The sequence below is a fragment of the Phragmites australis genome, chromosome 6 (genome assembly GCF_958298935.1).
Source record: "Phragmites australis chromosome 6, lpPhrAust1.1, whole genome shotgun sequence".
NCBI classification, from domain to species: Eukaryota; Viridiplantae; Streptophyta; class Magnoliopsida; order Poales; family Poaceae; genus Phragmites; species Phragmites australis.
The window spans coordinates 18405111-18418202 of NC_084926.1; the positions used below are offsets into that span (position 1 = coordinate 18405111).

Genomic DNA, 13092 nt, shown 5'->3' on the forward strand with positions numbered 1-13092 from the left:
GTGCGTGGCGCTCGCCCTCACCCACGACGCGTATATAGGGGATTTTATTTGAGTGTCGACATGGCAAGTTTGCCGCTCACTTCGTCCACGTCGGCCAAAACCACCCTGAATCGAAGTTAGAGAGGAATTATAACTGATAATTGAATGTTTAGGGAGTTAAAATATCTAGTTTTACGGTTGAAGGAGGAAAAACGGACTCAAACACTAATTGAGAGAGGTTAAAAGGATTTTTTCCTAATCAAATACTTGTTCACGCTAGGGAACAAAGGTCCAGATTGCACATTTTGGAAGGGTGTAGCCGAAGTCCACGATGGCGAGAGACATCATGGCCCTGCAAGATGTTCCTGTTATTGTGAAGTACCAGGCATGATACAGTATTGATAGGCTGGAGGGCAAGCAGACATGGGCTTCCTGCGTATGGGCCTTTCTGTTCCTGCTTACGCGAGGGCCGGAAGCTCCGGCCACACACATTCAGCATGTTGGACGGTGGCTAGAGAAAACGAAAATGCTATGCATACAACCCTACGTCGCTACAGTCATCCGCCCGCGTCCCGACTCTATGTCGCTACAGCGGTTCGTGCTACAGTACCACGCTATAGTATGCGCGTTGAAACGATCGGTCGGACGGCCGGATCGGACGTATAACAGTTCTCCACAGAAAAATTGCCTCTCCGGCCGCACCTTGGGCACGAACAGCGTTACCAGACAATGCTACAAGTAACACGCCCAACAAAAGTGTTCCAAACAAGCTACGCTAGGGGCTTGAGCTCTCAAACACGACCAAAATGAACCTTATTTGTCAGGGAAAAAGAAAAGTTGGCGAACAGCATTCAATCGGATGCACAAGAGCTACTACACTCGGTTCACAAGACGCATGCGACATGTCAAAACGCGAGCTCGGTACGGCAGCAAAACTCCACCATCGATCCACTGCTGGCAGCAAAGCTTCTCAGCGGCACGCCTAGATGGCCGCAAAGTACTCTTTGCTTCCCTTGGGATCGGGCTTCATGGACTTCTCCCCAGGCTTCCATCCTGCAGGGCAGACCTCATCCGGGTTCTCCTGGACGTACTGCAACGCCTGCAACATTGAAAAGAAAAGGTCAGCTTAAACATTCTTCCAATTGTGATCGATGGACTGACATGAGTAAAATCAATCAAGTTATCTAGCAAAACTGGGCCCGGAATAAACCAGAACAGCAAAATGCCCAAGGATGGATTAGGATGGGCATCCTGGACCTGATATAGGGCTGTCAAAAAAACTCGACGCTTGCGAGCTACTTGAGATCAGCGCATCAAGAGCTCGATTCAAGATCAGCTCGACTGGAAATGGAGCTGAGCTCGAACCTGCTGTGAATCTTGCAAGCTCCAACGAGCCAAGTTCAAGCTATTCGTCAAGGCTTGTTTATTTCGTTGCCCGCCATGTGCCACCTGCCTTGATTTTCCCTCCACCCAAATTGAAACAATGGAGCGAGAGTCCGAGCTGCCTAGTCAGGAAGTCACAAACCCCACCATCCAATCTCTCGTGCCACGTACCCAACTGGAGACAAAGGGCAAAATGCATCCAAGCCATGCTGCCCTCTGGTCCTCCACAAATTTCACCGTCCTCTCCCTACAGCTGCCTCTCCACAGCATCCATCAATTCTCTTGCTTCTTCCATTTCCAGGTGCAAGCACAAGGACCAAACGAGTGACAATCTTTCTGCTTCTTGCACTGGTGTGTGCTTGTTTCGCTCTTGTGTGTGTTTGTATGTGCATGTCTCCAACAGACAACAGTTGACCATATATTTATTCCAATCTCCACCATACATTTGGATTTAGTACTCAATCAAGAATAGTATTTTGACTTTCTTCTTGGGCTTGTGTGCTTGTCGAGCTTAGGCAAGTCGAGCTCGAGCCCATTCAAGCTTCCTACTTCTTACGAGACAAACTCGAGCTTGACTTCAAGCTCGAAGGTCATCCTAGGCTCGCTCGAGCTCGGCTCGTTGACAAGCCTAGCCTGATAGTTGAGTTTTTTTTCGTCCAGAAATTATACAACCTCATCCCAGCTCAGCATGGCCAGATCAAGCAGCCCACTTGTTTACTTAGGGCCATGCTTACTATGATAAATCTTGATCATCTCTAAAGAAAGTTGATGCATCTTGATTCCTTTGGTATGTGTATTTGGAACGATAAAATTTACTCCAAATAAAAGGAAATAGATCAAGGTGTGCATTTCCTTCAGTTATTACTTATTAGTGTGTAATTATAATGCATTGGGATTTAAAATACACATGAAAGTTGGATGAAGCTTAGTTTTGTTCCTTGAAATGTAGAATTACATGCCTACACTGCACTGTTACTCAACAACCAATCATGTAAAATGCAAACCTAAATGGTATATGTTGCTCAAGTTGTGTATCACAAGCACCATGAATGCCAAGTAAATGTTCTGCTCATTTCAGGTTTTAGTAACATCAAAAGGCAACTTCTCTTTCATTTCTTAAGCCTGGAGCAATGGCCCACTTGAAATGCAGCACAACTAAAATGGAACGTACCTGAAGGGTCCTCATGGTCTCATCCACACTGCGACCAATGGCAAGGTTGTTAATAGTAGAGTGCTGAATTACTCCCTCCTTGTCAATGATGAACAGTCCTCTGAGAGCAATGCCCTGCCAAAAGAACATTCAGATTTAGAGAGCAACATACTACAGAAAAATGTGGAAAACAGAAGGACTCGACAGGGAAGAATCTAAGGAAGAATATCGTGTGGTTGAAAAGAATACCTGATCAGGGATCAACACACCGAAGGACTTCGAAATTGATTTAGTAACATCGGAAATAAGTGGGTATTTAAGGTCGCCAAGCCCACCAGATTTCCTATCTGTCTGCACCCATGCAAGGTGGGAGAACTACATCGATAGAGCCATTCAGATGTCAAGTTATGATCAAAGAAAGATTAAGCACAATTAAGGTTATGATTATGATGATTTCATAGTAACCAAAACCCATTATCCCCAGTCCAAACAACTTACTCATTATATCTATACAGGTCAAGATTTCACCACTTACAAATAATGATAGTGGTAATAATAAATTATACGAGCATAATTGTTATAAAAACTTCAAATATACAAGGCATAAAAGGTATTTTTCATAGTATACAGTTTTATAAAATTTTGCTAACATACTTTATTGAACATTAATGGTCAAAGTAACCAGGTAAAGAAAACATTTTCTTTGGACCGAATGGACCAACAGGGATAAAATATAAGGCCTCAAGCAAAACGTAAGTGCTTTGATCCACCAAGTAAAAGAAAGGAGTACAGCACAACATCCACGTGATCAAGAATAAAATTTCATTTTGCGCCCATTATTCCAGAATAAAACAAAAAATAAATAAAAGATAGTGACCTGTCACTGCTATTAACATTTATGTACAACAATTTTCCTGTTAATAGTTACAGTGGTAAGGCATGCATATGAGCAGCTATATTTATTTGGGGGAAGAAAGAAACATTTATGGTTCAATTTCTTCATCAGCTAACCAAACCGGTGACCAAGAGAAGGGAAACTTTGACTTACTGTTGCACAATAACAATGTATAATTACTGTTTTTCATCTCTGGAAAACAGATTTACCAAAATTTGATTCAAAACAATACAGAACTATGCTCTGGAATTGTGCATAAAATGGCAGCATTTATTAATGCTCTAAAGAGGACCTAGCATATGAATTTCTCAATATCGGATCATTTTGACCACAATACTTCCGATTCTATTATGAGCTAGTACATGCAGAGCTTAGCTACTACACGCTGCCAGAAAGGGAAGAACTCCACATACAAACAGTAGCGGCATTAATTGAAGCCAACTGCACTCTCTTATCCTTAAAACAATTGGCTGAACAATCGTGCCCATATCATATTAAGGAGTACCAGGGTGTAAAAACATACCACACTGTCAATGGAAACACCAAGGACCTCGGTGTTCAACTTCTCAAATTCCTCATATCTGTCACTGAAAGCGGTAATCTCTGCAAATACCAGGCATGTGTTTATCATAACCTCAGACGGAGATGTACTGCCATTCAGATGAACCTTATTGACACTAACGCTGATGTTTCATACTCACCGGTTGGGCAGACGAAGGTGAAGTCCAATGGGTAGAAGAACAAAATCACATACTTCTTCCCGATGTAATCAGACAGCTTCACCTGCAAAAGCACACATAGCAATGGCATCGCCGGCCACATCAAACGGCGTTAGCAATTTGAGCGGATAAAACATTCCAGAATTCAGCTGCCACAGCTGAAACTACGCGAGATTGCACGGAGCGACAGGTTCCCATACGTTGATGAACTCCTGGTCGAACACAGCCTCGGCCTCGAAGCCGGGCGCCTTGTTCCCGACCAACGGCAAGTCATCCTACAGAGGACACGGCGCGAGCAGTGAGTGAGCAGAGCAAGGGTGGGAACGCGAACGCGGCCCAAGGTAAGGTAAGTCGAGTAGAACACGTGACGGGAACTTACGACGCCGCCGGCACGGGCGACGAGTCTGCTGGCCCGCGCGGGTCTGGCGGTGGCGAGGCGGAGAGGCCTGGCGGCGGCGGCGCGGGAGAGGGAGAGTGATTGCGGCGCGGGCGCGGCGGCGAGGGGCTTGGAGGCGGGGGTGCTGGGGGCGGAGGAGACGACGGTAGCGGCGGCGAAGGAGCAGGCCATGGCAGCCCGGAGTGGATGAGGAGGGGATGGATGGATTGGGGGTTTGGGGATCGGGTTGGATGGGGTTTCGGGCTGGCTGGCTGGCTTGATTGAGTGGGTTTTAAATAGGGACGTGGCAGCGCTCCACGCTTGTGGCTGTTTGGGCCGCACATGTTTCCGTAGGCGAGCTGTTCGGATGAATAGTATGTATTCAAATTATTCGATATTTATATTTGTTAAAATATGAATATAAATATTTATATCTGTATCTGTTTCTAAAACGGATATTAAAATAGATGTATCCGAATTCGTTTTCGATAATCTGATTTAAATGTGGATATCCGTCAACCATGAAAATAGATAATATCCGTATCCGTCAACTATGGAACCAAATTTTGCTAATATTTTAGAAATTTTAGAGGTGAACAAAATTTATATATTCTGGTTCAATCAAATTGGAACAAATTTTAGTCAAATTTGATCAAAAATTTAAATTTTCGACATGAATTTCAAATTAAATTACTAAAATTTTGGTAATTCCAAATGTAAATGAATTTTTTACGCACTAAAATAAAAAAAATTGTCGTTAAATGTGTAGAATATTTGTTTACAACCTGATCGAGTAGATATTCGAATGCGGATTCGGATTTAAACTATTCGATTCGTATTCGCATTCGAGAATATTCGAATTAGTATTTGTATGCGTATTAAAATATGAATTGTAATGTGAAAAATAGACCATTCGATCGGTATCCGATCCGTTTTTATCCCTACTCCGAGCTAAGGTATATTATCATCTCGTGAATCACGAGGACGCCAACCGTTAGGATTCGCTAGGATGGATGCTGAGCTTCGGTGGTTCACCGGAGCGAAAATGGTGTCGGGTGGCGGAAGCGCCGGCAGGGGCGATGCTAGGGTCATGAACCATGGTGCACATAGACTAGGTCCTAAGAAATTTGCAATGCTAATCGCCGGCGATAACAAATTAACAACATAAGCTATTGATGGCTGCTATAGGAGCAAGAGGTAGAAGAAGCGACAGTACGCTAGAGTGCGCTCGTGAGATGTTTTCCCCTACAATTTGGTGACATTGTTGTTTGATCATATGCGCAGGCTATTTGACCAATAATTACATTTGACTAGGGCGGATGCTTCCAAATCAGCGGCACGACAACCATGGCAATCTCTCTCAAAGTACTTAACGACAACAGGTAGCAAAAATGACTGCTAGTAGCACAATTACTAACTGTGGCACTAATAGTAAATGATTACAATAAGACTACTCTTAATATATCGTATCATGTTGCTATACCAAAGACTGTCACGTCAGATTGGCATGCAGTCATAAATTTCTGTGAAGAAAGTAAGAAACTATTCCTCCAATGCACAATATGATGTTGTTATATCTAAGATGGGCAATGCAATTAATTGTTGCGTGTGTGTCATCAAATAGACATCCCTTCACCCTCGTGCAGTATCGTGCAATATCCAAGACGTTGAATATCCAGCAAAGCTGTATCTTCATATTCTCTCAATCCTCGTTAATTTCATGCCATGTCACCAAAAAAACATAAATGAGAGGTTACCCGTATGGCGGTATGGGATGGCACGTGTGAGGATGCGCCTGTGTCGAGTACCACTCAACGCCGACACGAGTGGAAGGTTGCAGCGCCATGTTGTTGAGGGCTTGGATCAGTGCGGATCGATCCCAAGTTGCTGGAGAGGGTGCTGTAGTCGTGGGCGTGGGCAGTGCCTGCGGAGCCAGTGGTGCGGTGTGGAAAGCCCAAGTGGGCGTCGCGATAGGTCGAGGTCCAAGGACGCCGGCAGTTGGGTGCATGACCGGCATGCGGGGCATAGGCCACGCCTGTAACATGCCTGCCCAGGGATTGACCTGAGGTAGGCGAGGGTTGGTGGAGGAGGAAGCCCCACTGACACCCGTTTTCTTGTTCTTACCCTTCTTGCCCCGCTGCAGCCGGATGACGAGTTCCTGCCATCGTGGGAAATCAGCGGAGCATAAGCAGCCAACCCAAAGTAGGATGGAGCAGGTAGGAGGGTCGCAGTCGTTGAAGACTGTGCCTAAGCCATGAGGGCCGCCACCTGCACCATGTGAGATGTCTGGGCCGAAGGATGCACCTTGAGGAGAAGGAAGGATCAGGTCTGCAGAAAAAAAAGGAAAAATTGGTTGCATCTTCAGTGTAGGGATGGCGTTGTGGAGCCTTGGGTTGAGCCCGTGCAGGATGGTGTGCACTGGATCACGGTCTGTCACCATCATCTCGAGATCACGAAGAGTGTTGGCCATGAACTTGAGTTTGGTGCAGTACGCTATGATGCTCATGTTGTCCTGGTAGAAGTTCTAAAAGTTGGCTTCAACGTAGACAAATAGCATTTCGCTATTGTCGAGAAACAACGAGCGAATGTTAACCCACAAAGAGTGTGCGGTGTCGGCGGAGGTGAGCACAATCTTAAGAATTTCACCAGATCGAGACGGTGGAGTAGATCCATGAAACGATTGAAAATTGATCTGGACTCAGTCGAACTCCTTGCGCGGTGCAAATCCGTCGACGTGATCGATCAACCCAAACTTGCCGAAGACGACATTGAGGAACTGACTCCATTGCCGATACCCCATAGTTGGATTCGGTGAGATCCAGGAAAATGGAGACATGGCTCTTGATGTTGATCAGCTGAATCTGTGAGGCTGAGGTTGGATGGGTTGGTGGCACGACATGCATGACGAGCGGTACGTGGCGGTGAGCTAGGCTCAGAATCAGAAGAGGAGGAGATCATGGCGTGGAAGCATAGGAACGAAGCAGCGGACGAATTTTAGGATCGAGGGGAAGTTGATATCATGTACGAAGACAGAGAGAGTTGTTGCAATGTGATTGCATTGACCACATCAGTGGTGTACATATACGCATACAGAAGAGACGATTAGCCTTAACAGAATGAAACTAAGTCTCCTAGAAGCTAGGGACGAGCCTAAGGAATAGGGCAAACATACACACATAAAAACGTATACAAATATGTTAGCTAACAGACCCGAATACCTTTCTCGAGTTGGTGTGAATCCCATCAAAAACATGAGTTGTTGTGAGGACCCCGAATCCAAAATATGCTATACCTCCTATATCAGTCTCTAGATCAAGTAACTAATACGTACAGTATAATAGTTATAGTATCACAGTTAAACTTCATTTATAAGTATTAAGATTTATAGTATAAAAGGCTACAACCTATATGATATATTACAAACCTGGCCTAACGGCTAACAAAAGCACGACGGAAAATACGACCCAAGCCACAAGCAGTTAGAGTACGAACGTGACTTTTAATTTTACTCTTCATCTGCATCTCCATCCTCGACGTAGTCGATAGTGGCTTCCTCATATGAATGATAGTAATAGTGAGTATGGAAGATACCTAGCAAGTTTTATACTATTTTAAATGGTTGATATATGTATAAAGGATATTTTAATGAAGATTTTACGGTTTAGTTTTAAGCATAAAGCAATTTTATGCAGTCATTCAGTTGTATTCTCTAATGATAGCTTTAAAACAATTTGATATAGTTTAAAACCAGGTAACAAGTCGTATCTAGGGGTTTTTCGGTCCTATGAGGGGCTACATCTCACTTTGCAGTCTCTATCATCACAGCTGGTGTACTTCTAGTACCACACAGATCCTGACGGATTGAGCCAGCAATCTCATCACATGGACATCTAGTCCACGCACTCACTCATCAAGATACGCACACTCAAAATCTAATACAAAAAGTTCTGTCTTCGCATGTCCATGACCGTGGACATGGCTTTCAAATAGGTTTATACTCTGCAGAGATTGTACAATGTACCCATACGATATTCTTAGTCTCCAATCTTTGCAAGCGGATGAGTGAATCATACCGAGACACCTCAATCACCTTTTCTATCGGTCTTTTCTACAAGATTTACCCCTAAGTACTAGAGTTCTTGTATTGAATGCTAGGTTCTATTTTTAAGCACTTGCCGGTCTCTGCACATTCAAACAGAGTGTCAAATAGTCATTTGACTGCTCGTAGCTCTCAGCCTATTAGTATGATGCACAATCTAGTCTGGTGATAGAAAAGTCAAATCCTGCACATATAGAACGTATGGTTGCACTAAGGTAGCTTAAGCATGGCAACGAAATGATTTGGTTCTTATGAGGCCAAGGCAGGTATCTTTCGGCAATAAATATCACAAAGGTAACTCAAGTCCACAAGAGCATTCTCAATTTCCCATATGATATTAAGGATTTCACAACTATCATGATTAGATTAATTGTGCCATCCGTCATGTAAACAACAATGCTTGCCAAATATGATCCGATAGAATATAATAGAGGAAGAACACAATCTATCTTCAATTATATATTTTTTTGTTTTTTAAAATAAATTAGTGACGGAACTGGACCTAACCCGTCACTGATGTGAAGTCATTACTGATGGGTCGGGTTACAAGTTTGGACCCGACCCGTCACTAATATAGACTCATTAGTGACGGGTTTGGATCTAGACTTATCATTGATATGTGTCATTAGTGATGGATCCAGACCCGTCATTGATGAGTCCACATTAATAACACATTCGAAGTGATATGAATTTTACCTGTCACTAATGAGAGTTATCAACCGTCACTAATGTGTTGTTTTGAGTAGTGTCACTGTGGGCAACAAACGTTGCTTTCAAGGATAACATCAGGGGTACCGAGTTTACTTTAAATCACATATCTTTTGTGCGTAGTGTCTGTTTCGAGTTTCGTTTGCACTATTATGTTCTATGCGATGAGGTCAACAAAATAAGATCCATATTGCATATGTTTTAGAGATGTTTTATGTGTACTAGCAATTTAAGAGTAAACTTTCTACGGAAGCCTACACATAAGTTGCTATCATAAATTCACAGAAGCTGTGACAAAAAATATTCATTAAAATTATTGTAGGAATTGTTGTTAGCATGATAGTAATTGTTGCCAGTAATTTTTGTGGTGGCTAGTAGCAACTTTTATCAAATATGAGTAGAAACTTACATAAATGACTAAGTTGCTAGAGAGATAGTGTAGCAATTTATGTTATATAAAAAATATCTTTAGAATATATACAATGTGGATCTCATTTTGTTATGTTCAACGTCATTGTCAGAGGGTGAACTCCTATCGTAGGGATCCTGAGGGACCCTTTTTGAGATTCGGCTGGGGGGATGATTCTGAATATGTTTGCGGGAGAAATAAATGGGTGTAAATGCAATGGCAGGTGGGGTGGAAAGATCGAATGCAGAACGCACTTCTGTGCAGGTTCGGGCTGCACTGAGCGTAATACCCTACTCCTGTGTGGATGCTATAAATGCCCCGAGAATGTCTCTCAGGAATGTTGCTGGTTACAAGAATGTCTGTCTATCCAAGAGTCTCGGACTCCTTGTTCTTCGGTGGTCTCAGCTTCTATGCTTGTACGAAGATGTTCTTCGGTCTCTGGGCATGTGTATCCCAAAAGTTGTCTGAGAGTTCGGGTGTTCTTCTCGGTTGTCTTTGTCCGTGCCCGCCGGCTCCCTTAAATACGCGCCAGCAGTGGTGTGCCCCGAAAGGGAGGGCACGAGTTACAAGGTGTCATAAATGGAAAGGTAGTCATCATGGCCTCTGCGCGAAGTGACGGGGGGTTGAAAATACGCCCCCCGCCCGGTCTTCGGTCGTCATGATGGCGCTGACAATGGGCGCCGTGGAGAGGGACCACCGAGCAGCCGCAGAGCGGCCCGGCGTGCCCGTTCGGTCTTGTACTCCTGCCACAGCAGGGCGGCAGGCGGTGCACCTCGGGCTTTGCGATGTTATCCCGAGACGCGCTGGATGACACGGGATGTGACCCGTGCATTAGATGTCCCCACGCCCTTCTGCCAGAATGTGGCAGGGACTGACACCGAGCGTGGCAGGAGCAGTTGGAGGTGACAGGCCACGCGCCCGCTTAAATGCGGCATCGGACTTTTCACAGGCTGACACCTCACCGCTGGACCCGTATGGGGGCCACCGACAAAGGACTTCTTGGGCCATCGGGGAACCGAGTGCTCAAGGGTCACTGTTCACCTCCCCGAGCACTCTCTCCCAAAAATGCCCTCTCTTGGTCCTCGGGGAACCGAGTGCTCGGGGGCCACTGTTCACGGCCCCGAGCACTCTCTCGAAATTGACTGTTCGGATCCTCGAGGAACCGAGTGCTCGGGGGCCACTGTTCACAGCCCCGAGCACTCTCTCCCCGAACTACCTTCCTTGGGTCCTCAGGGTACTCGGGTGCTCGGGGGCCACTGTTCGCAGCCCTGAGCACACCCTTCCCGGTACTCGGCTTTTCTGGTCGTCGGGGGACTTGGGTGCTCGGGGCCACTATTTATGACCCCGAGCACTCTCTTCCCGGTCACTTGGTCTTCGCAGATCATCGTGGAACCCGGGTACTCGGGGACCACTGTTCGTGGCCCCGAGCGCTCTCTTCCGGGACTTAGTCTTTTGGTACCTCGTGGAGATGAACCCCGCGGGAGGGCGCCACGTGGCAGAATGCTGGCCTGACCTCGGGATTCGGGGACCCATGGTTCCTGATTCACCGACAGCAGCCCCCGGGCCCATTGGCAGGCGAGGGCCCAGAGACTACGGATGGGGCCTTCGTCGTCATCGAGACCGAACCCAGCACCGACGCCATGTGGTGTGTTTTTAGGCGTTGGCCTCTCCGGCCCAGGCTTCTGGTACGGCCCAACGGGGAGCCAAACGGACGCGCGTCCAGCCAACTCCCGAGGCGCGTGATAACAAGGCAGGCGGCGCGCATGGCAACCGCGTAGACTGAGGATAGTGCGCCTGGCAACCGCTGACAACCGCGCGGCCCGAGGGAGATTCGCCTGGCGGTTGCGCCGGCCGAGGAAGTTGTCTCGCCGAGCGCACCGCGGCAGGCGGCGTTTGAAATCCCTGGGGTATAAAAGGAGGAGGGGAGCGAACCGCCGCCCCTTTACGCCTTTTTCACGATCTAACTTTCTTCTTGTTTCTTGCGCTCCGGAGCTCTCGCCCTCCCTTAGGCGATCAGCGCACCTTTCTTCCCCCACCGTTCCAACACATCCCCCACCCCGACACAATCCTGAGAGCGGGAGGTAGCCGCCGTGACAAGACACCCGACAGCGTACTGCCGGAGTCCCGATTCATCAACGAGGAGGCGGCGGACAGGGTGTGGAAGATGATGGTGCCCGAGGGCCAGCGGGAGGCCTCGGTGGTGAGGCCGGCGAGCTTCCCGCCAGTCATGGACCGGTCGGAGTGGATCATCATCTTCGTCTCCTTCGTGGCGGCCAGGCTGGTGCCGCCGTTCTCAACTTTCTTCCTCCAGATCCTCGACACGTTCGGGATCCAAATGGCGCATCTCAGCTCGAACTCGGTCGTCATCTTGGCGATCTTCGCACATTTTTGCGAGATGTTCGTTGGGGTGCCTGGCGCCTCTGCGGGAGTGGGTCCACCCCAGTTGGATGTACACGGGTTCCCAGGACATCACCAGGACCCAGATCGGCAAGAACTGGGACCTGGACGAGGCGGCGCTGGCGGGCCTACTCCGGGTGGTGACCGGCGTGGAGGACCTGACCCGGGCGGTGCTCCCCCGGGAACAGCTGGCGCTCTGCGCCGACCTGAATCGGGTGGCGCTGCAAGCGACGCTGCCCGAGTTCGACGCCCAGGGCCTAGTCGACAGGCTAGGGCACCGGAATCCCGGGACTATCCAGATTCCCGGGGTGGACGAGGCGACCGGCTGCGCTCCGAGGGCCTCCACGTGGACGCAGCCAGTAGCAGGCCGCAAGCGAGCGGCAAGCAGCAGCCATCAGGCCGACGGAGGAAGCGCCGCCGGTAGTGAAGCGGCGGCGCTGGGGGACATAGGAAAGCACCCCCGGGTGTTCGTGCCCCAGCCGACATCCTCGTCGTCACTGTCGCCTCCACGGCAGCGGCCGTCGGCGGGCGGCGCGAAGGAGGGAGGTCGGGGCGGCCAGTCGTCCGGCGCGGGGTCCGCGACGGAGGCGAGGTCCGGGGCTCTGGAACCCGGAGACCAAGGCCGGTGCTCGAGCGGGTCTACAGCGAGTGCCCAAGCCGGCCCGCCGCCGGTGACGGGCACCTCGGCGGAGGCGAGGCCCCGGGCGCCGGAGCCCAGAGACCAAGGCCGGCACGGGAGCGCGTCTATAGCGAGTGCCCAAGCTGGCCCGCCACTAGAGATGGGTTCCGCAGCGACCCCGCAGAGCCTCCCACTGAAGAGGAGGAGGGAAGATTCCGGGCCGAAGCCATCGGGCCCGGAGTTCAAGATCGCGAAATCGCGATGGCAATACCGAAGATCGAAGACTGCGTTAGTTTCTTCTTTTCCCCGAGCATGTTTCACCCGGATTGAGTTGGGGACTAACCTGTTTTTAGCTTTT

At 48.1% G+C, this 13092-nt stretch overlaps 1 protein-coding gene across 1 annotated transcript; it reads right to left on the bottom strand.

The window, feature by feature from the left end:
- Positions 1 to 762: 762 nt before the first annotated feature.
- Positions 763 to 4784, bottom strand: LOC133922023 (2-Cys peroxiredoxin BAS1, chloroplastic-like). The gene is made up of 7 exons (XM_062367173.1): positions 4506 to 4784; positions 4327 to 4401; positions 4109 to 4190; positions 3931 to 4010; positions 2762 to 2887; positions 2534 to 2647; positions 763 to 1078 (listed from the first exon to the last, which is right to left on the bottom strand). Exons 1-7 carry the CDS (start codon positions 4692 to 4694, stop codon positions 962 to 964), a joined length of 783 nt encoding a protein of 260 aa, XP_062223157.1. The 5' UTR covers positions 4695 to 4784; the 3' UTR covers positions 763 to 961.
- Between the last annotated feature and the right edge of the window lie 8308 nt (positions 4785 to 13092).